The sequence below is a fragment of the Ostrea edulis genome, chromosome 3 (genome assembly GCF_947568905.1).
Source record: "Ostrea edulis chromosome 3, xbOstEdul1.1, whole genome shotgun sequence".
In the NCBI taxonomy this organism is placed as follows: Eukaryota; Metazoa; Mollusca; class Bivalvia; order Ostreida; family Ostreidae; genus Ostrea; species Ostrea edulis.
In genome coordinates, this window is record NC_079166.1 from 30,894,121 (window position 1) to 30,918,647 (window position 24,527).

The 24,527-nt window shown below is 37.1% G+C and overlaps 1 protein-coding gene across 1 annotated transcript in view; it reads right to left on the reverse strand.

The window, feature by feature from the left end:
• The window catches only part of LOC125674936 (uncharacterized), a 224,920-nt gene extending 200,921 nt beyond the window's left edge, over window positions 1-23,999 (reverse strand). Inside the window, exons 1-2 of the mRNA XM_056160865.1 lie at window positions 23,957-23,999; window positions 21,955-22,016 (exon numbers count right to left, since the gene is read on the reverse strand). Coding sequence (XP_056016840.1) covers window positions 21,955-22,013 — 59 coding nt within the window. The 5' untranslated portion in view covers window positions 22,014-22,016; window positions 23,957-23,999. The remainder of the gene's footprint in view (window positions 1-21,954; window positions 22,017-23,956) is intronic.
• Between the last annotated feature and the right edge of the window lie 528 nt (window positions 24,000-24,527).

Below are 24,527 nucleotides of genomic sequence, written 5' to 3' on the forward strand. Positions count from 1 at the left end.
CCATAATAAATCTACACCTCCATACTGAATCTACTCCTCCATACTCAATCTATGCTTCCATACTGAATTTTTAACGCAGTACTGAATGTTTACCTCCAAATCGAATCTACATCTCCAAAGTCAGTTTACACCTCCATATAGAATCTACACCTCAATACTCAATATGTACCTCCATAATCAATTTACACCTTCATACTGAATTTACACCTCCATACTGAATATACATCTCCATACTGAATCTACACCTCCGTACTGAATCTACACCTCCATACTCAATCTACATCTCCATACTCAATCTATACCTCCATACTTAATCTATAACGCACTACTGAATATTTACCACCATCCTGAATCTACATCTCCATAATCAATCTACAACTCCATACTAAATTTACACCTCCATACGCAATCTATACCTCCATGCTCAATCTATAACTCCATACTGAATCTACAACTCATTACTGAATCTATAATTCCATACCGAATCTACACCACCATACTGAATCTGTAACTCCATAATGAATTTACACATCTATACTGATTCTACACCTCCATACTGAATCTACATCTCCATAATAAATCCACACATCCATACTGAATCTCCACCTCCATACTGAATCTGTAACTCCATAATGAATCTACACCTCAATACTAAATCTGTCACGATATATTGAATATATAACATCATACTGAATCTACATATCCATACTCAATCTGCATCTCCATAATCAATCTACACTTCCATACTGAATCTATAATGCACTACTGAGTCTTTACCTCCATGTTTAATCTACAGCTCCATAATCAATCTACACCTCCACACTGAATCTACGCCTCCATACTCAATATATACCTCCATAATCGATCTACACCTTCATACTGAATTTACAACTCCATAATTAAGTTACACCTCCATACTGAATTTACAACTCCATACTGAATCTACAGCTCCATACTGAATATTCTACTCCATACTCAATCTATATCTCCATACTCAATATATACCTCCATACTGAATTTATAACGCACTACTGAATCTTTACCACCATACTGAATCTACATCTCCATAATCAATCTACACCTCCATGCTCAATCTACACCTCCATACTAAATCTACACTTCCATACTGAATATGTAACTCCATAATGAATCTACACATCCATACTGAATCTACACATCGATACTAAATCTACACCTCCATAGTGTATCTAAACCTCCATACTGAATCTATAACGCTATACTGAATCTACACCTCCATACTGAATGCAAGGTGAAGATAACGAACAGTGATCAATCTCGTAACTCCTACAAGCAATACAAAATAGATAGTTGGGCAAACATGGACCCCTGGACACACCAGAGGTGGGATCAGGTGTCTAGGAGGAGTAAGCATCCCCTGTTGACCGGTCACACCCGCAGTGAGCCCCATATCCTGATCAGGTAAACGGAGTTATCCGCAGTCAAAATAAGTGTGCCAAGAACGGCTTAACAATCGGTATGAAACACGTCAGACAGCACTTGACCCAATGCGAGGTTGTATTGACGAACTAGATCGTTATACATCTCCATATTCAATTTACCCCTCCATACTGAATCTGTATCGATATACTGAATATATAACAGAATACTGAATCTACACATCCATACTCAATTTATAACTCCATATTCAATCTATAACTCCATACTGAATGTACACCTCCATACTGAATCTACACCTCCTTACTTAATCTATAACTCCACACTCAATCTACACCCTTTTACTGAATCTGTAACGTCATACCGAAACAATAACGCCATACTGAATCTGTAACGTCATACTGAATTAATAACACCATACCAAATCTATACCGTTATACTTAATCTACATCTTCATACTCATTCTACATCTTCATACTCAATCTATATCTACATACTCAATCCACATCTTCATACTCAATCTAGCCTCCATACTCAATTTATAGCTCCATACTCAATCTAAAGGTCCATACTCAATCTATAACTCCATACTCAATATATACCTCCATACTGAATATATACCTTCGTACTGAATCTACACCTCCATACTCAATCTATAACTCCATATTCAATCTACACTTTCTTACTGAATCTGAAACGTCATACCAAAACAATAACGCCATACTGAATCTATAACGTCATTCTCAATCTACACCTTCATACTCAATATATACCTCCATACTGAATATATACATTCGTACTGAATCTACACCTCCATACTCAATGTATAACTCCATGCTCAATCTACACTTTCTCACTGAATCTGAAACGTCATGCCGAAACAATAACGCCATACTGAATCTATATCATCATACTCAATCTACACCTCCATACTCAATCTACACCTCCATATTGAATCTGTAACGTTATACTGAAACAATAACGCTATGCTGAATCTATAACCTCATGTTGAATCTACAACTCCATACTGAATCTATACCTCCATACTGAATCTACACCTCCATACTCAATATATACCTCCATACTGCATCTAGAACGCCATATTGAATTTAGAACGCCATACTGAATCTATACTTCCATACTAAATCTGAGTTAGAATAGGTCCTCAGTACTCCTTGCTTGTTGTAAGAGGCGATTAATTCGGATGGTCCTTAGGATATCATCACAAAAAAACGAGGTCCCATGTCACACGAGGTGTAGCACGATAAAAATATACAATGTTATATTATCATATGTACCGAGTATAGGCCTAAGTATGAGTGTAAGATTCTTGAGAGGGACGTTAACCAATATGCAACCAATTAATACATGTTGAATCTATACTGAATCCATACATTTGTACTAAATCATGAAGAGTGGACGGACTTCAATCATGCATTAAACCTGTCAAATAGCATTGACAAGATCATTTTTGCTAACGAATGCGGTTGATATGTGGTTACTAAACTTATACTGGCGAAAATTAATCCAGTTCCATTAAGGGTACTCGGAAAAATAAGACGATTTTCCCCAGCCAATATCAATTAATATGACTTAAATGCCTATTTGTAAACATATATTTCATTTTACGTTGAGGATTTATTCATTTTAAGGTGTTTGCTTGGTATAATTTTGAATATACCGCACAACTCGAACTATTTGAAAAAGTAGTAAGAATTCTTTGTAGAAGAATTCTGTTTATGGATACTTAATTGTTCTCTCTCCTAAAAAAAAAACCTATAAAAGCATGAAAAGAAACTTAATATTGCTTATTGTACCCTTAAAAGATAAAAAAAAAATATTCCACTGTAACACTTGACGGGCATTTACGATACACGAACGGATTACGACTATGTAAACAGCAGACGCGACAGTACCATGTGTGCAATATGGGGAAGCCAAAGAATAAATGAGTTTACGTAATGGTCTTTTTTGTCAAAGAAGAGGATGAAAATATATTTAAAAAGTAGATGCTGGACAGTTAAGGCGTTGGATTACAGAAGCAATCATGATATGATCACAATCAATCTAATCAAAATTAGACTCTCTGATCCGCTCACTTATATCACTAAACAAGAATCTAACGAAACCGCATACGAAAGTCAGATCTAGTGAAATTCCCTTCTAATCAATCAGTGCATTAGCTATTAAATCGACGGTGTAAACTTGGGTCTATCAGAACACTGAAATCTTACTAATAGCTGCCGACGTATTCCGGTAATAACAACGTGTCAGACACGCTGAAGAACACCTGAAAGAGTGTATAGTTTGATAAATATTTGTTGTTTGTGTGGATTTTCATTTGTTGTAAGAGAGACCGACAGTGAAGGGAACTCCAAAATCGAGAACTTATGTAAATTGAAATTAACATTTACAGAGGAAATGGTTGAGATGATTCAAGAGGTGTTTAGTTTACCGCAACGTGCGGTGGGGTAGGTAGAACTGTCATACAGTCTTCATTATTCAGCACAGCTATTAACACATTTTTGTTTTAAAGATCAAATCTTGCAATCTTTCAAAACTTATAACATGCGCTAATATTCGGTCGCCATATTTGTTGTTTTGCTGAACTGTTTGTTTACCGAATGCAACTATTAAGAGCTCTCTGATTCCATGAACATATCAATGAATCCGCATGATTAAAATGTCACTAGATTTGACCTCCATATGCGGTTTCCTTACATCTTTTTGAGAGATATCCGTGAGCGGACCATACAATCTAATTTTAATTAGTTTGGGTCACAATTCCACCAGTGCTACATTTGTTGAGACTCAGTCCAAAGACCACAAGTGACGATATGTTCATGCATCTTGTGATCTACGACTGTACTGTGAATATTACATTGTAAGAATATGGATTGATTGATAGATTGATTGATTGATTTATTGTATGTTGTTTGACGTTCCTCTCGGGAATATTTCACTCATATGGAGACGTCATTACTGCCCGTGAAGGGCTGCAAAATTTAGGTTTTTGTTCAGCGCTTATGGCCATTGACCAGGGAGGGATCTTTATCGTTGTTGTGTACATGTATAACACAATTTGCACTGGGTTGACCAGGAGTGTTTTAGAGAACTCAGATGTTTATTTCATTGACACCTATGACCAAGATTATTCTAGAGTATCACGATAATTTTAGTAGAAATATTAGGTAATGGTTACATCACTGTCTTTCAAGATTGTACTAGAAAATGCCTAATTATTATATCATTTGTTTAAAAAAAACTTTGGTTAGACACTTTACTATTGTATTTGTACTTCACTGGGAACTACGTTTTTGGATAAATATTTTTGTGGTTTTGGATTTATTGTTTAACTACCGTAAGTTAATATCTTATGAATTGTTTAATTGCCTTTTGTTGGTAAATTCTGCTGCACTCTATTAAGGGTTTGTTATGACCCATAACAAAATTGGGGGTGCTCGTCCGGGATAAGAAACAAATTCGATGCAGCTAAAATCATCAGGTTAGTTACGAAATTTCAAGAAAAAGCAGTTGATAAATATTTTTCTCAATTTAAAAAAAGTTGCAGAAAATTTGAAATGTCCACCGCAGTTTTCGTCCTCTTTGTTACAAAGTGTTTTGGTTGGCAAAGAATTGAAGTTTACTCAGCGCTGTCTATAGCTTATGAATTAATATCCGAAGCGTACGGACAAAAATTCAGAAAATACGGAAAATTTGATAATCAAACTTATGTAGAATTTGCAAGAGAAAAAGATTTATTTCATCATGTTTGATATCTAATAAAAACAATGCCAATTTCAACAACTTTGGTCAACGCATGTCAGTAGAAGAGTTTAAGAAGTGTGTTCATCAAGATTTGAGAACACATTTAGACGATAAGAATATGGGAACTCTTGAAGAAGCCGCAGTTATTTCAGATACTTATACTATTTCTCATAAGAAACATTTTGTTGCAGAATCGCAAGCTACTACATGTAGTTCATCAAAGAGTGTAGACTCAGATAAAAATAGTGCTTCAGAATTTCATTGTAGTTCCCAGTCACCACCTCACAGTGGTTCTACGTCCTGTCAAAGGTCAGGACTTCCTGAAAATTCCTATGGTGTAAGATCGCTTCCTACTTGTACTTATTGTAAGAAAAAAAAGTCATCTGGTTAGTGAATAATTTAAGTTTAAGACAAAAAATTACCTTGATAAACCGTAGAAACATGTTTGTACAGCATTTCGAAATGATAGAAAAGCCTTTGTTTCGTTTTGACACTCCTAATGTTAGCGGTTCAAAATCCAGTTCTGTTGATTCTATGGAGGATTATAACCCCTTTTTTAGTTTCAGGGATTTGTTTCACTCAATGGCTCTAGTGAAGTTAAACCTGTTCAGATTTTGAGAGATACTGGTGCTGCCCATACTTTGTTGTTAGAGAATGCTTTGCTCTTGTTTAAGCAGACTTCTACTGGTGGATCAGTTTTATTACAGATGTTGAACTAGGCGCCATTGATGTTCCCTTACATAGAATTTATCTGAAATCAGATTTGATTACTGGACCAGTTATCGTGGGTGTCCGACCTACTCTTCCTGTTAAAGGCGTTTCCTTGTTGCTAGACAATGATTTAGCTGGCGACAAAGTCATACCAGATCCTATATTTGTGAGCAAATCACTCCCAATGTCGCGTCCGATGAAGAAAACGACTACCTATATCCAGCCTGTGCTGTTATTAGATCGATGACTCGAGGCTGGCCATGTTCAACCCCTCAACACAGTTGAAATTGACCTAAAGTGACACTTTCCTGTTTGAACTTCATGGCAGTTAACATGAAAACAGACAACCATATGACAGTGAATCTCCATTGAAGGCCAGTAACAATGATGGTCTTAATGTACAGTTAGACTAGGACAAGGACACCCTCAGCAGATAGGCTACTAACTATCATGTGTACGTCAACTCGATTCCCTGAAGCTATACCTCTTAGGAATATTAAGGCGAAAACCATAGTCAAGGCCCTTTCCAAGTTTTTCTGTTTTATAAGAGTGCTTAAGGCTATTCAGTCCGAGCAAAATAAGGATCCTGATAGTATTCAACTGAGCAAGAGGGCACTTCCACCAGGAGAGACCATCAAAGTTGGGGAGTATTTTTATACTAACGACGGGATCCTTATGCGAAAGTGGCGACCACCTGATGCACCACAGGATGACGTATGGGGGGTCGTTCACCAGATATTAGTACCAGTAATTTATCGTAGGGACATCATGGGTTTGGCTCACAATACACCAATGACAGGTCATTAAGGAGTCAATAAGACTTCTAACAGGATTTAAGTCATTTTCATTGGCCCAAGTCAAAAAAGGATGTTTCTGGGGGTTTTCTTTTCATGTTTGCCAAATGGTAGATAAACCTAATCAGAAAATTTCATCTGCCCCTATTCAACCCATTCCGGCATTTGAAGAACCATTCAGTCGGGTGTTAATAGATTGTGTAGAACTCTTGTCAAAACTAGGTCAGGGAACCAGTATTTACTTACTATCATGTGTACGTCCACTCGATTCCCTGAAGTTATACCTCTAAGGAATGTTAAGGCGAAAACCATAGTCAAGGTCCTTACCAAGATTTTTTGTTTTGTACGAGTGCCTAAGGCTATTCAGTCAGACCAAGTTCAAATTTCATGTCAGGGTTGTTTCAACAGGTCATGCATGAGTTAGGTGATAGACAGTATAAGTCTACTGCTTATCATCCCGAATCTCAGGGGGACACTTGAACGTTTCCATCAAACCCTTAAAACTATAATGAAAACATATTACTATCAGTATGATAAAGACTGGGATGAAGGTTTTTTTTTTATTTGCTGCAAGAGAGCAGTTCAGGAGTCTCTAGAATGCAGTCCTTTTGAATTAGTATTTGGCCATACAGGTCGAGGTCCTTTGAAATTGTTGAAGGAAAAATGACTAACTGAAACTAGTGCTCTTAACCTTTTCGACTATGTATCTAATTTCTCAGCGAAACTTCATAATGTTTGTAAACTAGCATAAGAAAATATCAAGAGTTCTCTTTTAAACCATGAGACAAACCATACGTCCCATACGGAGCATATGTATGTTACTACAACACACTTCAACTTCAATATATTGGTGCATTTGGGTGAGGCTAGATCGCAATGAGATGGATAGTATTATGGAGGATAATACAGTCATCATTAGGTTACATGTAACAATATCTGGTTAACCAATCCTACCAATATCAAACAAAACGAAATGAAAGTTTGGTATGACAAAGCTGCTAAGAACAGAATTTGAAACCAAGTGATAAGTTTCTTGTATTTTTTTCCTGTTCCTGGTCATCCTTTGCAGGCCAGATATTATGGTCCTTATGAAACTGAAAGCAAACTTGGTGGCGTCAGCTTTGTAGTTAGGGTGGCCTAGACTGTCAGACTCTCGACCAAAAGGTCGTGGGATCGAGTCCTGACCGCGGTAAGGCCGACGTTGTGTCCTTGGGAAAGGCACTTTACCGGAATTTCCTCACTCCATCCAAGTGTAAAAGGGGTACCTGACTATAGACAGTGAAATATACGCAGCTCAGTTAAGGCTATCCGAGAAAAATCACAGTGCTGTTATAAATGTACCTCTGTGTACTTTGCACAATATGACGTCACAATGAAAATGTACGTCAAAGCGTACATGTTCTCATAGTTGTTTCGCGGAGAAAGTGTCATACCCGGAAATATTTTGTCGTTATTTACTACTGTTATCAAGTGATAAGCTGTATATGTGAAAACATAATTGTACAAAATTGTACTGAGAATGAAATTAGTATAGAGACTTCAACTAGAATGTCCGATTAAAGAAATCTGAAATTCTTGCCAATCTGGATAACAAACTTGGACATTAAAATATTCACCAGATGGAACATGTTCAACGTCTCATGGCTAATTATCCTTCAATCTTCTCGGATGTTCCCCAAAAGGCCAATGCCGCTTGTCATGATGTTATAGTTGATGACGCTTTGCCCATCAAGCAGAATCCCTATCGTTTAAATCCATTAAAAGTACAGCACTTAAGAACAGAAGTTCAGTACATGCTGGACATGACATCGAATCAAGTAAAAGTTACTGGAGCTCACCTTGCATTCTAGTACCAAAACCTGATGGTAATTACCGTTTATGTACTGACTTTAGAAACGTGAATTCTGTCACGAAAACAGACTCTTATCCGATTCCTAGAATTGATAACCTCTATTTTGTCAATAAATTTGACCTGTTGAGGGGATACTGGCAAGTGCCATTGACTGCGAGCCAAAGAAATATCTGCATTTGTGACTCTCGATGGCCTTTTCCAATACAAAGTAATGCCGTTTGGTATGAAACATGCTCCAGCGACCTTTCAGCGGATGATCCATTCCCTTCTACAAAACCTTCAAGGATGTGAAGCCTACATTGCTGATGCTATCATCTACAGCAACACATGGAAGGAACATTTCCAAATCATGCGTGCATTCTTCAACATTCTGGCAAGAGCAAATTTAACAGTGAACCTTGCAAAGAGTGACTTTTGCCATGTTAATGTAGAATATTTAGGTCATAAAGTAGGTCAAGGTTATGTCACACCTATCATGGCTAAAGCGGAGGCTATTGCAAACTTTCCGATTCCTACAAACAAGAAAGCATTAATGAGATTGTTGGGCATGACAGGTTTTTACTGAACATGTCGTCCCAATTTCTCTTCAACAGTCGGTACGCCTACCGACTTTTTGCAAAAGAGGGCTAAATTTGTATGGAGAAAGGACTGTGATGAATCATTTTGTAAAATTAAATTTGTTCTTATGAGTATTCCAGTTCTTTCACTCAGTTCAGTTAAGGCTTCCCGGGAACAATTACAGTGCTGTATATAAATGTACCTCAGTGCACTTCGCACCATATGACGTCACAATAAAAACGTACGTCACGACTTACAAGTTCTTACAGTTGTATCGCGGGGAAAGTGTCATAATAGTATGCCGTTATTTACTATCGTTATCAAGTGATAAGCAGTATACATGAAAAATTTTCTTATGAAATGCTTATCATATAAGCATATATTATTTCTTTTTCATATCAAATCACTCTGCATTTATCATATCTAGTTTGCACGAAGGTGATGTTCATTTTATATTGTTACCTTGAAATCGTCCCTACATATTCTCCTGATTCGGATTAACACTGCGATCAGCTGCAGTAAATGTATAGTGCAACGATGTACAGTGTATGGTGGTGCTTGATGTTTATATATTTATATTTTTATTACATTGATATATCAGAAAAGTGTTGAGATCAACTTCTGACACAAAAAGAAACCCCTCTCCGCATCTGATAATGTCTTGCATACTCTCGAAAATTAAGAAATATGCTGCATTAGATGCATTTTAAACTTCCTTCTATCGGGAAACTTGATCCCAAAACTTTTCAGTTAATGTAAAGTAGGCTCTGTTTTTCAACATTAAAAGGATCGCCCTGCATGTAACCGATATCGTTGCACTTTTGCAATTATCACAATAATTTCTGTTGGTTCTAAATGTATAATGTCACGTGATGGTCTCGTGAGGTTAAATATATGCCTCGATGAAAATATATGGAAGCCTATTGGGTATCGATTTAAACGTCGTTTCGTTCTCGGATATTTTCCATTAAATATTTTCCATATAAATCGCTAAAGGCCATTTGATGCATCTATTTTACTTTATTTTTGTATGGGACGCCTTAATTCAACTGAGCAGCTCCATTTTGTTCTAAACAGTTTAATCTACTGTAGATGTAGATATCGGCACTGCTTTGTTTCAAGAACAAAGTGACAATGTAGATAGAGTTGTTTCTTATTTTTCAAAGAAACTTACAAAATAGCAACATAATTATTCAACCATTGAAAAGGAGTATCTTGCTTTGTTATTAGCTTTGCAACATCTTAATGTTTATTTGAATGTTACTGTACATCCAATTCTTGTTTTTATGGACCACAACCCTCTCACGTTTTTTTATATAATGTCAAACAAGAATCAAAGACTCACAAGATGGAGTTTGTCATTGCAAGAGTATGATATTGATGTCAAACATATCAAAGGCAGAGACAATGTTCTGGGAAGTCAGACGTTTATTTCATTGACACATGTGACCAAGATTATTCTAGAGCCTCACGCTATTTTTAGTAGAAAGATTACGTAAGACTTTAAAACTTAAAGTAATTTTTTAGACAAGGTAAGGTCAGTCAGGATTTTATTACTTAGGTGATTAATGTGTCCCTATATACATCATGGATGACTCGGACTGAAGACATACATATCAAATGCCAAATTTGATCCTGACATGGCACCTGGTAATTAATTTTTGTCATTAAAAACAACCACTCGTGACTGTGCTACAATTTCACCTTAGTGCTATTACAGTATGTGAAACCTTAGTTCTGTATGGACATAGTCAGGTAACAAATACAGAGAGCTCCAAATTAAAATTACAGGAAGCATGATGATGAACAAGTGTTGGACTAGGTGTAATCATATCCCAGGATAGATTACTTAGTCTCATTCGTTACATCACGGTTTTTCAGGATTGTGCTAGAAAATTCCTTGTTCTTATATATATACTAAAATTATTTTGGTAAAAAAGCTCTGGTTAAACACTTTACTATTGGATTTTACTTCACTGGGAACTGCAATTTTAGATAAATTATTTATCTGTTTCTTTGGATTTATTGTTCAAGTTAATGTTTTGCCATTGTAACAATTTTCTCTCAATTGTTAATTGTAAATAAATCTTATTAATTGTTTAATTGCCTTTTGTTAGTAAAATCTAATGCGCTATATTAAGGGTTTGTTCTGAACCATAACAATCATGCCACACCTGCCGTGACACGGGACTTAGGTTTTTGCGGTCTCGTCCGAAGGACCGCCCCATTTAGTTCCTCTTACGACAAACAAGGGGTACTGAGGATCTGTTCTCACCCGGATCCCCACATAAGAATATGAAGTACGTATTAATATTCCCATGCATTGAATTATACAAAATAGAGATCGCAAACATACACTGTCAATGTGTATATGAATTTACGAACTTGGTAGGGGGGATATAGATAATTGACATCTGGTCCGTCATTTATGTTTACATATTCTCATCTGATAATATTAACTTGTGCCCTGAACATTTCTTTACTTTAGCACGCATCCGATTATATTTGAAAGGTATCAAGAAGTGTTGATAAAGGATGTGGTTATTCATATTTTTATGCATCTTAGCAGTGACTTGGTTTATTTTATGCATCAATAATTCATTTTTTATTGTATCATTGTCTCTGATTGGTTAAATTCCAATTGAGGAACGCGGTTTATTTTTGTATAACCTAGTTTGGTGAACTGATTTGGTATGGACACACCTCCTTGACAACCAGAAGCCGGGACTATTTTTTTTTGCTCTCTGAATTTACATCGCAACACTGTTTTCAGCCCTCTATGGAATAGAAAGTCAGCGTGTACAATAAGTTTCTTCGGTTTGATACACATATTGTTTTCTCGTTGTCAATATTAGCATCAACTTGTACACAAATCATTGTTGTAAAACATCTTTCTCTGTATGATGGTCGAATAATAGATTAAAACAAATAGGCCTATATCATATTCGCATTAATGATTTACCAAGTAAGCATTGTCCTGTTCATATTGAAATACATTTTTCACTGGGGGAATTCATACGTCACATTTTATCACATAGCGTCAGTCACATTTACGTGTGGATCGCAATAGCCTATTTGTCACTTGCTTATTAATATATATTTTCTTGTGTTGGATTTACTATTAGCGACAGCGTTACATGCAATGGTAATTTTTTATGTAGTAGAAGTTTTCACAGAAATAAAAGTCGCAAATTATTGCAACTCTGTATATGTGTTATTCGTTAGTAAACATCGTTTTTGGAATATGATCGGCATCTTTATTTCATTATAAGATTGTTATTTTACCTTCGGTAATCAAATTATTAATAACATATAAGTTTAAAACCTTGAATTCTCATCATTTGCTTAACTATTCTATTTATCTGATTTCTGATTAATTGAATTTTCCTTTGAGATATGCATGGAGAATGTTGAGAGAAGATGAATAACAAGAGGCCCATGGGCCACATCGCTCCCCTAAGTCACCTTGGCCCATATCTGAAGACTTTCCATATATATTTGCATGTAAAACCTTAGTCCCTACTATGGCCCAAACTATCCTTTGTAAACTTGAATCTACACTATGTAAGAAACCTTTCATGTAAATGTTAACTTCTTTGGCCCAATGGTCCTTGAGAAGATTTTTAAAGATTTTTCCTATATTTTTATGTAAAACTTTAACCCCCCCCCCCTCACTTGTGGCCCCATCCTACCCCCCGGGGCCATGCTTTGAACAAACTTGAATCTGCACTATGTCAGAAAGTTTTCTTGTAAATATCAGCTTTTCTCACTCAGTGGTTATTGAGAAAAACATTTTAACTATATATTTGTATGCAAAACTTTTATCCCCCTTGTGGTCCTATCCTACCCCGGGGGCCATGATTTGAACAAACGTGAATCTGCACTATGTCAGAAAGTTTTCATGTAAAAATCAGCTTTTCTGGCTCAGTGGTTCTTGAGAAGAAGATTTTTCCTATATATTTGTATGTAAAACTTTGATCCCCTATTGTGGCCCCATCCAACCCCAGGGGCCCATGATTTGAACAAACTTGAGACTACATTATGTCAGGAAGCTTTCATGTAAATCTCAGTGTTTCTGGCTTAGTGGTTCTTGAGAAGAAGATTTTTAAAGTTTTTCCCTATATATTTGTATGTGAAACTTTGATCCCCGCTTGTGGCCCCATCCTACCACTGGAGGCCATGATTTGAACAAACTTAAATCTGTAATATGTCAGGAAGCCTTCATGTAAAAATCAGCTTTTCTGGCTCAGTGGTTCTTTAGAATAACATTTTTAAATGACCCCACCCTATCTTTGCATTTTTGTGATTATTTCTCCTTTGAAAGGGACATGGCCCTTCATTTGAACAAACTTGAAAGCCCTTCGCCCAAGGATGCTTTTGGCCATGTTTGGTTGAAATTGGGAAAGTGGTTCATGAGAAGATTTTTAAAGTGTTTCCCTATATATTTGTATGTAAAACTTTCATCCCCCCTTGTGGCCCCATCCTACCCCCGGGGGCCATGATTTGAACAAACTTGAATCTGCACTATGTCAGAAAGTTTTCATGTAAAAATCAGCTTTTCTGGCTCAGTGGTTCTTGAGAAGAAGATTTTTAAAGATTTTTCCTATATATTTGTATGTAAAACTTTGATCCCCTATTGTGGCCCCATCCAACCCCCGGGGCCCATGATTTGAACAAACTTGAATCTACATTATGTCAGGAAGCTTTCATGTAAATCTCAGCTTTTATGGCTCAGTGGTTCTTGAGAAGAAGATTTTTAAAGTTTTTCCCTATATATTTGTGTGTAAAACTTTGATCCCCCCTTGGGGCCCCATCTTATCCCCGGGGGCCATGATTTGAACAAACTTGAATCTGCACTATGTCAGAAAGTTTTCATGTAGAAATCAGCTTTTTTGGCTCAGTGGTTCTTGAGAAGAAGATTTTTCCTATATATTTTTATGTAAAACTTTGACCCCCCCCCCCTTGTGGCCCCATCCTACCCCCCGGGGGCCATGCTTTGAACAAACTTGAATCTGCACTATGTCAGAAAGCTTTTTTGTAAATATAAGCTTTTCTGACTCAGTGGTTATTGAGAAAAAGATTTTAACTATATATTTGTATGCAAAACTTTTATCCCCCTTCTGGCCCTATCCTACCCCCGGGGGCCATGATTTGAACAAATTTGAATCTGCATTATGTCAGGAAGTTTTCATGTAAATCTCAGCTTTTCTGGCTCAGTGGTTCTTGAGAAGAAGATTTTTAAAGTGTTTCCCTATTTATTTGTGTGTAAAACTTTGATCCCCCGTTGGGGCCCCATCTTATCCCCGGGGTCCATGATTTGAACAAACTTGAATTTGCACTATGTCAGAAAGTTTTCATGTAAAAATCAGCTTTTCTGGCTCAGTGGTTCTTGAGAAGAAGATTTTTCCTATATATTTGTATGTAAAACTTTGATACCCTATTGTGGCCCCATCCAACCCCCGGGGCCCATGATTTGAACAAACTTGAATCTGCATTATGTCAGGAAGATTTCATGTAAATCTCAGCTTTTCTGGCTCAGTGCTTCTTAAGAAGAAGATTTTTCCTATATATTTTTATGTAAAACTTTGACCCCCCCCCCCCTTGTGGCCCCATCCTACCCCCCGGGGGCCATGCTTTGAACAAACTTGAATCTGCACTATGTCAGAAAGTTTTTTTTGTAAATATAAGCTTTTCTGACTCAGTGGTTATTGAGAAAAAGATTTTAACTATATATTTGTATGCAAAACTTTTATCCCCCTTCTGGCCCTATCCTACCCCCGGGGGCCATGATTTGAACAAATTTGAATCTGCATTATGTCATGAAGCTTTCATGAAAATCTCAGCTTTTATGGCTCAGTGGTTTTTGAGAAGAAGATTTTTAAAGTTTTTCCCTATATATTTGTGTGTAAAACTTTGATCCCCCGTTGGGGCCCCATCTTATCCCCGGGGTCCATGATTTGAACAAACTTGAATCTGCAATATGTCAGAAAGTTTTCATGTAAAAATCAGCTTTTCTGGCTCAGTGGTTCTTGAGAAGAAGATTTTTCCTATATATTTGTATGTAAAACTTTGATCCCCTATTGTGGCCCCATCCAACCCCCGGGGCCCATGATTTGAACAAACTTGAATCTGCATTATGTCAGGAAGATTTCATGTAAATCTCAGCTTTTCTGGCTCAGTGCTTCTTAAGAAGAAGACTTTTCCTATATATTTTTATGTAAAACTTTGAACCCCCCCCCCCACTTGTGGCCCCATCCTACCCCCGGGGGCCATGCTTTGAACAAACTTGAATCTGCACTATGTCAGAAAGTTTTCATGTAGAAATCAGCTTTTTTGGCTCAGTGGTTCTTGAGAAGAAGATTTTTCCTATATATTTTTATGTAAAACTTTGACCCCCCCCCCCCCTTGTGGCCCCATCCTACCCCCCGGGGGCCATGCTTTGAACAAACTTGAATCTGCACTATGTCAGAAAGTTTTTTTTGTAAATATAAGCTTTTCTGACTCAGTGGTTATTGAGAAAAAGATTTTAACTATATTATTGTATGCAAAACTTTTATCCCCCTTCTGGCCCTATCCTACCCCCGGGGGCCATGATTTGAACAAATTTGAATCTGCATTATGTCAGGAAGCTTTCATGAAAATCTCAGCTTTTCTGGCTCAGTGGTTCTTGAGAAGAAGATTTTTAAAGTTTTTCCCTATATATTTGTGTGTAAAACTTTGATCCCCCGTTGGGGCCCCATCTTATCCCCGGGGTCCATGATTTGAACAAACTTGAATCTGCACTATGTCAGAGAGTTTTCATGTAAAAATCAGCTTTTCTGGCTCAGTGGTTCTTGAGAAGAAGATTTTTAAAGTGTTTCCCTATATTTTTGTATGTAAAACTTTGATCCTCCCTTGTGGCCCCATCATACCCCCGGGGGCCATGATTTGAACAAATTTGAATCTGCACTATGTCAGAAAGTTTTCATGTAAAAATCAGCATTTTTGGCTCAGTGGTTCTTGAGAAGAAGATTTTTCCTATATATTTGTATGTAAAACTTTGATCCCCTATTGTGGCCCCATCCAACCCCCGGGGCCCATGATTTGAACAAACTTGAATCTGCATTATGTCAGGAAGCTTTCATGTAAATCTCAGCTTTTCTGGCTCAGTGGTTCTTAAGAAGAAGATTTTTCCTATATATGTTTATGTAAAACTTTGACCCCCCCCCCCCACTTGTGGCCCCATCCTACCCCCCGGGGGCCATGATTTGAACAAACTTGAATCTGCACTATGTCAGAAAGTTTTCATGTAGAAATCAGCTTTTTTGGCTCAGTGGTTCTTGAGAAGAAGATTTTTCCTATATATTTTTATGTAAAACTTTGACCCCCCCCCCCCCTTGTGGCCCCATCCTACCCCCCGGGGGCCATGCTTTGAACAAACTTGAATCTGCACTATGTCAGAAAGCTTTTTTGTAAATATAAGCTTTTCTGACTCAGTGGTTATTGAGAAAAAGATTTTAACTATATATTTGTATGCAAAACTTTTATCCCCCTTCTGGCCCTATCCTACCCCCGGGGGCCATGATTTGAACAAATTTGAATCTGCATTATGTCAGGAAGTTTTCATGTAAATCTCAGCTTTTCTGGCTCAGTGGTTCTTGAGAAGAAGATTTTTAAAGTTTTTCCCTATATATTTGTGTGTAAAACTTTGATCCCCCGTTGGGGCCCCATCTTATCCCCGGGGTCCATGATTTGAACAAACTTGAATCTGCACTATGTCAGAGAGTTTTCATGTAAAAATCAGCTTTTCTGGCTCAGTGGTTCTTGAGAAGAAGATTTTTCCTATATATTTGTATGTAAAACTTTGATACCCTATTGTGGCCCCATCCAACCCCCGGGGCCCATGATTTGAACAAACTTGAATCTGCATTATGTCAGGAAGATTTCATGTAAATCTCAGCTTTTCTGGCTCAGTGCTTCTTAAGAAGAAGATTTTTCCTATATATTTTTATGTAAAACTTTGACCCCCCCCCCCCTTGTGGCCCCATCCTACCCCCCGGGGGCCATGCTTTGAACAAACTTGAATCTGCACTATGTCAGAAAGTTTTTTTTGTAAATATAAGCTTTTCTGACTCAGTGGTTATTGAGAAAAAGATTTTAACTATATATTTGTATGCAAAACTTTTATCCCCCTTCTGGCCCTATCCTACCCCCGGGGGCCATGATTTGAACAAATTTGAATCTGCATTATGTCATGAAGCTTTCATGAAAATCTCAGCTTTTATGGCTCAGTGGTTTTTGAGAAGAAGATTTTTAAAGTTTTTCCCTATATATTTGTGTGTAAAACTTTGATCCCCCGTTGGGGCCCCATCTTATCCCCGGGGTCCATGATTTGAACAAACTTGAATCTGCAATATGTCAGAAAGTTTTCATGTAAAAATCAGCTTTTCTGGCTCAGTGGTTCTTGAGAAGAAGATTTTTCCTATATATTTGTATGTAAAACTTTGATCCCCTATTGTGGCCCCATCCAACCCCCGGGGCCCATGATTTGAACAAACTTGAATCTGCATTATGTCAGGAAGATTTCATGTAAATCTCAGCTTTTCTGGCTCAGTGCTTCTTAAGAAGAAGACTTTTCCTATATATTTTTATGTAAAACTTTGAACCCCCCCCCCCCCCACTTGTGGCCCCATCCTACCCCCGGGGGCCATGCTTTGAACAAACTTGAATCTGCACTATGTCAGAAAGTTTTCATGTAGAAATCAGCTTTTTTGGCTCAGTGGTTCTTGAGAAGAAGATTTTTCCTATATATTTTTATGTAAAACTTTGACCCCCCCCCCCCTTGTGGCCCCATCCTACCCCCCGGGGGCCATGCTTTGAACAAACTTGAATCTGCACTATGTCAGAAAGTTTTTTTTGTAAATATAAGCTTTTCTGACTCAGTGGTTATTGAGAAAAAGATTTTAACTATATTATTGTATGCAAAACTTTTATCCCCCTTCTGGCCCTATCCTACCCCCGGGGGCCATGATTTGAACAAATTTGAATCTGCATTATGTCAGGAAGCTTTCATGAAAATCTCAGCTTTTCTGGCTCAGTGGTTCTTGAGAAGAAGATTTTTAAAGTTTTTCCCTATATATTTGTGTGTAAAACTTTGATCCCCCGTTGGGGCCCCATCTTATCCCCGGGGTCCATGATTTGAACAAACTTGAATCTGCACTATGTCAGAGAGTTTTCATGTAAAAATCAGCTTTTCTGGCTCAGTGGTTCTTGAGAAGAAGATTTTTAAAGTGTTTCTCTATATTTTTGTATGTAAAACTTTGATCCTCCCTTGTGGCCCCATCATACCCCCGGGGGCCATGATTTGAACAAATTTGAATCTGCACTATGTCAGAAAGTTTTCATGTAAAAATCAGCATTTTTGGCTCAGTGGTTCTTGAGAAGAAGATTTTTCCTATATATTTGTATGTAAAACTTTGATCCCCTATTGTGGCCCCATCCAACCCCCGGGGCCCATGATTTGAACAAACTTGAATCTGCATTATGTCAGGAAGCTTTCATGTAAATCTCAGCTTTTCTGGCTCAGTGGTTCTTAAGAAGAAGATTTTTCCTATATATGTTTATGTAAAACTTTGACCCCCCCCCCACTTGTGGCCCCATCCTACCCCCCGGGGGCCATGATTTGAACAAACTTGAATCTGCACTATGTCAGAAAGTTTTCATGTAGAAATCAGCTTTTTTGGCTCAGTGGTTCTTGAGAAGAAGATTTTTCCTATATATTTTTATGTAAAACTTTGACCCCCCCCCCCCTTGTGGCCCCATCCTACCCCCCGGGGGCCATGCTTTGAACAAACTTGAATCTGCACTATGTCAGAAAGCTTTTTTGTAAATATAAGCTTTTCTGACTCAGTGGTTATTGAGAAAAAGATTTTAACTATATATTTGTATGCAAAACTTTTATCCCCCTTCTGGCCCTATCCTACCCCCGGGGGCCATGATTTGAACAAATTTGAATCTGCATTATGTCAGGAAGTTTTCATGTAAATCTCAGCTTTTCTGGCTCAGTGGTTCTTGAGAAGAAGATTTTTAAAGTTTTTCCCTATATATTTGTGTGTAAAACTTTGATCCCCCGTTGGGGCCCCATCTTATCCCCGGGGTCCATGATTTGAACAAACTTGAATCTGCACTATGTCAGAGAGTTTTCATGTAAAAATCAGCTTTTCTGGCTCAGTGGTTCTTGAGAAGAAGATTTTTAAAGTGTTTCCCTATATTTTTGTATGTAAAACTTTGATCCTCCCTTGTGGCCCCATCATACCCCCGGGGGCCATGATTTGAACAAACTTGAATCTGCACTATGTCAGAAAGTTTTCATGTAAAAATCAGCATTTTTGGCTCAGTGGTTCTGGAGAAGAAGATTTTTCCTATATATTTGTATGTAAAACTTTGATCCCCCCTTGTAGTCCCATCCAACCCCCGAAGCGCATGATTTGAATAAAGTTGAATTTGCATTATGTCAGGAAGTTTTCATGTAAATCTCAGCTTTTCTGGCTCAGTGGTTCTTGAGAAGATTTTTAAAGTTTTTCCTTATATATTTGTGTGTAAAACTTTGATCCCCCTTGGGGCCCATTCTTATCCCCGGGGGCCATGATTTGAAAAAACTTGAATCTGCACTATGTCAGAAAGTTTTCATGTAAAAATCAGCTTTTCTGGCTCAGTGGTTCTTGAGAAGAAGATTTTTAAAGATTTTTCCTATATATTTGTATGTAAAACTTTGATCCCCTATTGTGGCCCCATCCAACCCCAGAGGCCCATGATTTGAACAAACTTGAATCTACATTATGTCAGGAAGCTTTCATGTAAATCTCAGTGTTTCTGGCTTAGTGGTTCTTGAGAAGAAGATTTTTAAAGTTTTTCCCTATATATTTGTATGTGAAACTTTGATCCCCGCTTGTGGCCCCATCCTACCACCGGGGGCCATGATTTGAACAAACTTGAATCTGCAATATGTCAGGAAGCTTTCATGTAAAAATCAGCTTTTCTGGCTCAATGGTTTTTGAGAAGAAGATTTTTAAATGACCCCACCCTATCTTTGCATTTTTGTGATTATTTCCCCTTTGAAAGGGACATGGCCCTTCATTTGAACAAACTTGAAAGCCCTTCACCCAAAGATGTTTTTGGCCATATTTGCTTGAAATCGGGCAAGTGGTTCATGCGAAGAGCTTTCATGTAAATCTCAGCTTTTCTGGCTTAGTGGTTCTTGAGAACAAGATTTTTAAAGTGTTTCCCTATATTTTTGTATGTAAAACTTTGATCCTCCCTTGTGGCCCCATCATACCCCCGGGGGCCATGATTTGAACAAACTTGAATCTGCACTATGTCAGAAAGTTTTCATGTAAAAATCAGCATTTTTGGCTCAGTGGTTCTGGAGAAGAAGATTTTTCCTATATATTTGTATGTAAAACTTTGATCCCCTATTGTGGCCCCATCCAACCCCCTGAGCCCATGATTTGAACAAACTTGAATCTGCATTATGTCAGGAAGCTTTCATGTAAATCTCAGCTTTTCTTGCTCAGTGGTTCTTGAGAAGAAGATTTTTGAAGTTTTTCCCTATATATTTGTGTGTAAAACTTTGATCCCCCCTTGGGGCCCCATCTTATCCCCGGGGACCATGATTTGAACAAACTTGAATCTGCACTATGTCAGAAAGTTTTCATGTAAAAATCAGCTTTTCTCGCTTAGTGGTTCTTGAGAAGAAGATTTTTAAAGATTTTTCCTATATATTTGTATGTAAAACTTTGATCCCCTACTGTGGCCCAATCCTACCACCGGGAGCTATGATTTGAACAAACTTAAATCTGCAATATGTCAGGAAGCTTTCAGGTAAATTTCAGCTCTTCTGGCCCAGTGGTTCTCGAGAAGATTTTTAAATGACCCACCCTATTTTTGCATTTTTGTGATTATCTCCCCTTTGAAAGGGACATGGCCCTTCATTTGAACAAACTGGAAAGCCTTTTACCCAAGGATGCTTTTGGCCATGTTTGGTTGAAATTGGCCAAGTGGTTCATGAGAAGAGCTTTCATGTAAATCTCAGCTTTTCTGGCTTAGTGGTTCTTGAGAAGAAGATTTTTAAAGATTTTCCTATATATTTGTATGTAAAACTTTAATCCCCTATTGTGGCCCCATCCAACCCCCAGGGGCCCATGATTTGAACAAACTTGAATCTGCATTATGTCAGGAAGATTTCATGTAAATCTCAGCTTTTCTGGCTTAGTGGTTCTTGAGAAGAAGATTTTTAAAGTCTTTCCCTATATATTTGTATATAAAACTTTGATCCCCCCTTCTGGCCCCATCCTACTCCCGGGGGCCATGATTTGAACAAACGTAAATCTGCAATATATCAGGAAGCTTTCATGTAAATCTCAGCTCTTCTGGCACAGTGGTTCTTGAGAAGAAGATTTTTAAATGACCCCACCCTATTTTTGCATTTTTGTGATTATCTCCCCTTTGAAAGGGACATGGCCCTTCATTTGAACAAACTTGAAAGCCCTTCACCCAAGGATGCTTTTGGTCATGTTTGGTTGAAATTGGCCCAGTGGTTCATGCGAAGAAGATGAAAATGTGAAACGTTTACAGACAGACGGACAGACGGACGCCGGACAAAATGTGATCAGAAAAGCTCACTTGAACCTTCGGTTCAGGTGAGCTAAAAACGATAGTTTTCTTCAATGATTTAGAGAAATAGATAAACTCTTCATATCGTGTCGAAGAACTACAACCCAATATTTTTCTTCTACGTAAAATTACAAAGACTATACATTTGCAAGCAAACTCTATGTATTTTACAATCAAGCAATAATAATGTGAAAATTCCATTACCTATCTTTGGAATTATTCTCTTTGTCTTTATCTTTTCCATTATTGAATTTTTTATCCATTTTCTAAAACGAAATAAGAGAGATGAAGAACAGTAATAAATCTCATAAATCCTATAAGCAATACAAAATAAAGAACTGGGCACACATGGACACCAGGATATACCAGGATATACCAGAGGTGAGATCAGGTGCCTAGGAGGAGTAAGCATCCCTGTCGACCGTTCACACCTTCCGTGAGGAAAGCATTTTGATCGTAGCAAGCAACCCCATGATACAGATAATGTTCAATGTTGGAAGTATATATTGGCTAAATAAGTGTATATCGAATTTAAGTATCCGGTGTACAATAAAATGATAGATGCAATTCACATTTTGGATGTTGGAAATGAAAATGATGTTAATGAGATACACTATTCCCCCTCGGGGTCTTCTTCAATAACATTTACAATATGCACTGCGTAAACCTAGGTTGTAAAGTAGTTTCAATAGTGCGTAATATGCGCGGAAACCTTGCGTAAACTTAGGGTGGCGGCTAGTTTCAGTAGTGCGGAAACAGTTTAAAAACGTTAGGTTTCAGCAAGTTCCCGCTGCGTAAACCACCTGGTAAAAGGGACATCCTAGGTTTACGCACTCCGTTACCAAGCTGAAACCTTGCGTAATCCATTTGTTTTCTTAAGTTTCCGTATCGATTGCGCACAATTTCCTTACCATGGTTTTCATACAGTGCATACACTGAAATGGCCAAGGACACGAACAGCCAGATAGTCAAATTTTCAGGACGAAGAGGTTTACAATATGGCTAATAGCAACAGAGAATAACAAAACAACAACAAAATACATCTAGCACTAAAACTACACGGAATCTACCAACGTATTTACACCACGGACTACATGGGTTTTGTATGCTTGCTAATCAATGTCATATATATATATATATATATATATATATATATATATATATATATTTGATATTTTATATTATATATATAAGTCTCTTTTCTCGAAGTAAAACATTAAAAAAACTCAAAACACTTTGTATAACTATTTCGACCGTGTTACCGGTCTTGTTCAATCGTGTTTATCTCTCATAGCAATGTTGTTATGAGAGATAAACACGACTGAATAAGACCGGTAACACGGTCGAAATATTTATAGAAAGTGTTGAGAATATATATATATATATATATTCACCTGAGGATGGATGTTACAATCCAGAAAGCGCTAGTGATTTAAATATATTTTTGATCTGTATATTTTCCTGCTTTTTTTATTGAATTATTTTGACTGTGTGATATCAACTCTTTCTATTTGGATTATATATATATATATATATATATATATATATATATATATATATATATATATATATTATATATATACATATTATATATATATATATATATATATATATATATATATATATAATTGGGAAATGTCGTTTATGTCCTTAATGCAGTGGATATGACAATAGCACAGCTATGTTAGGGCTATCGATTTTCTTTAAACACGTCTCTCGACATAAGCAAATAGCCTCTACTCCAGAAAACCCATTGTTAGATTTGCAGCGTTTCCAATTATTGTGTAATTCACACTTCATATCATTTTATTTTATGTAACTCGAGTACCAAGCATTTTAACTATGAACTGTACTCAATTTCTTAATTGTTCAAATATTTACCATGGCAATGAATATATGCAGTAATCACATGTGCCTATTGTAATTTATTCAGCCACATTACAAACGAGGTATAAAACCAAAATATCTTTTCAAACTGGAAACAATAAATCAAGCAATCAACCACAATAAGAATATTATCAAAACATACTGCAGTCCTCTTTTACAACATATATCACCTGTCTGAAAAGCTAAAGTTAAAACGCGAGTGACACTAGTACTCTAGGTACATAAACATTTCTTTGAAGTTTATATCCCATCCAGAGTGATCTCTGAGAAGGGTGCAAATGCTCAACAGTCAAATCGTCTTCGTTTCTAAACCTCATACCTTTACTGGCTTTGTGTTCCTTTATAAAAAAAAAAATGGCCACACCAAAGGAAAAACCCAGCAATTGTACTTTCGATTTGAACAAAGGATATTTGGAAATATCTTGACAAGACTTTGAAAACTACGAAAGCCCAGAAGGCTCATTCGAGATTCGAAATTCAAAATACGAGATTCGAAATTCAAAATACGAGATTCGAATTTCGAAATTCAAAATCCAAATCAACCAATCAAAATGTAGGTCACAATAGATTAAAGGTTAGAGGGTACATGCATATAAACTTAAAATGTGACAGAAAGCTTATTCTTCTAATATGTTTACCAAACAGCGAAACATTTCTTTCAAAGCTATAAATGTTATGATGTATGCTTAGCATGCAGAGAGGCCCGTAGAAAGCGGGAAGGGAGGGGCAGAAAACTTGTTCCAGCTCCCACTAATTCAACTCCGTATTGTGTGGTAACCAGGTCAAATAATGACGAATACACCTCATAATATACACTGTACCTTAAATTGAAATCGTGTATGAAGCCTATACCGATGATACCCCTCCAACAATTAATTCTAGTTTGCTTT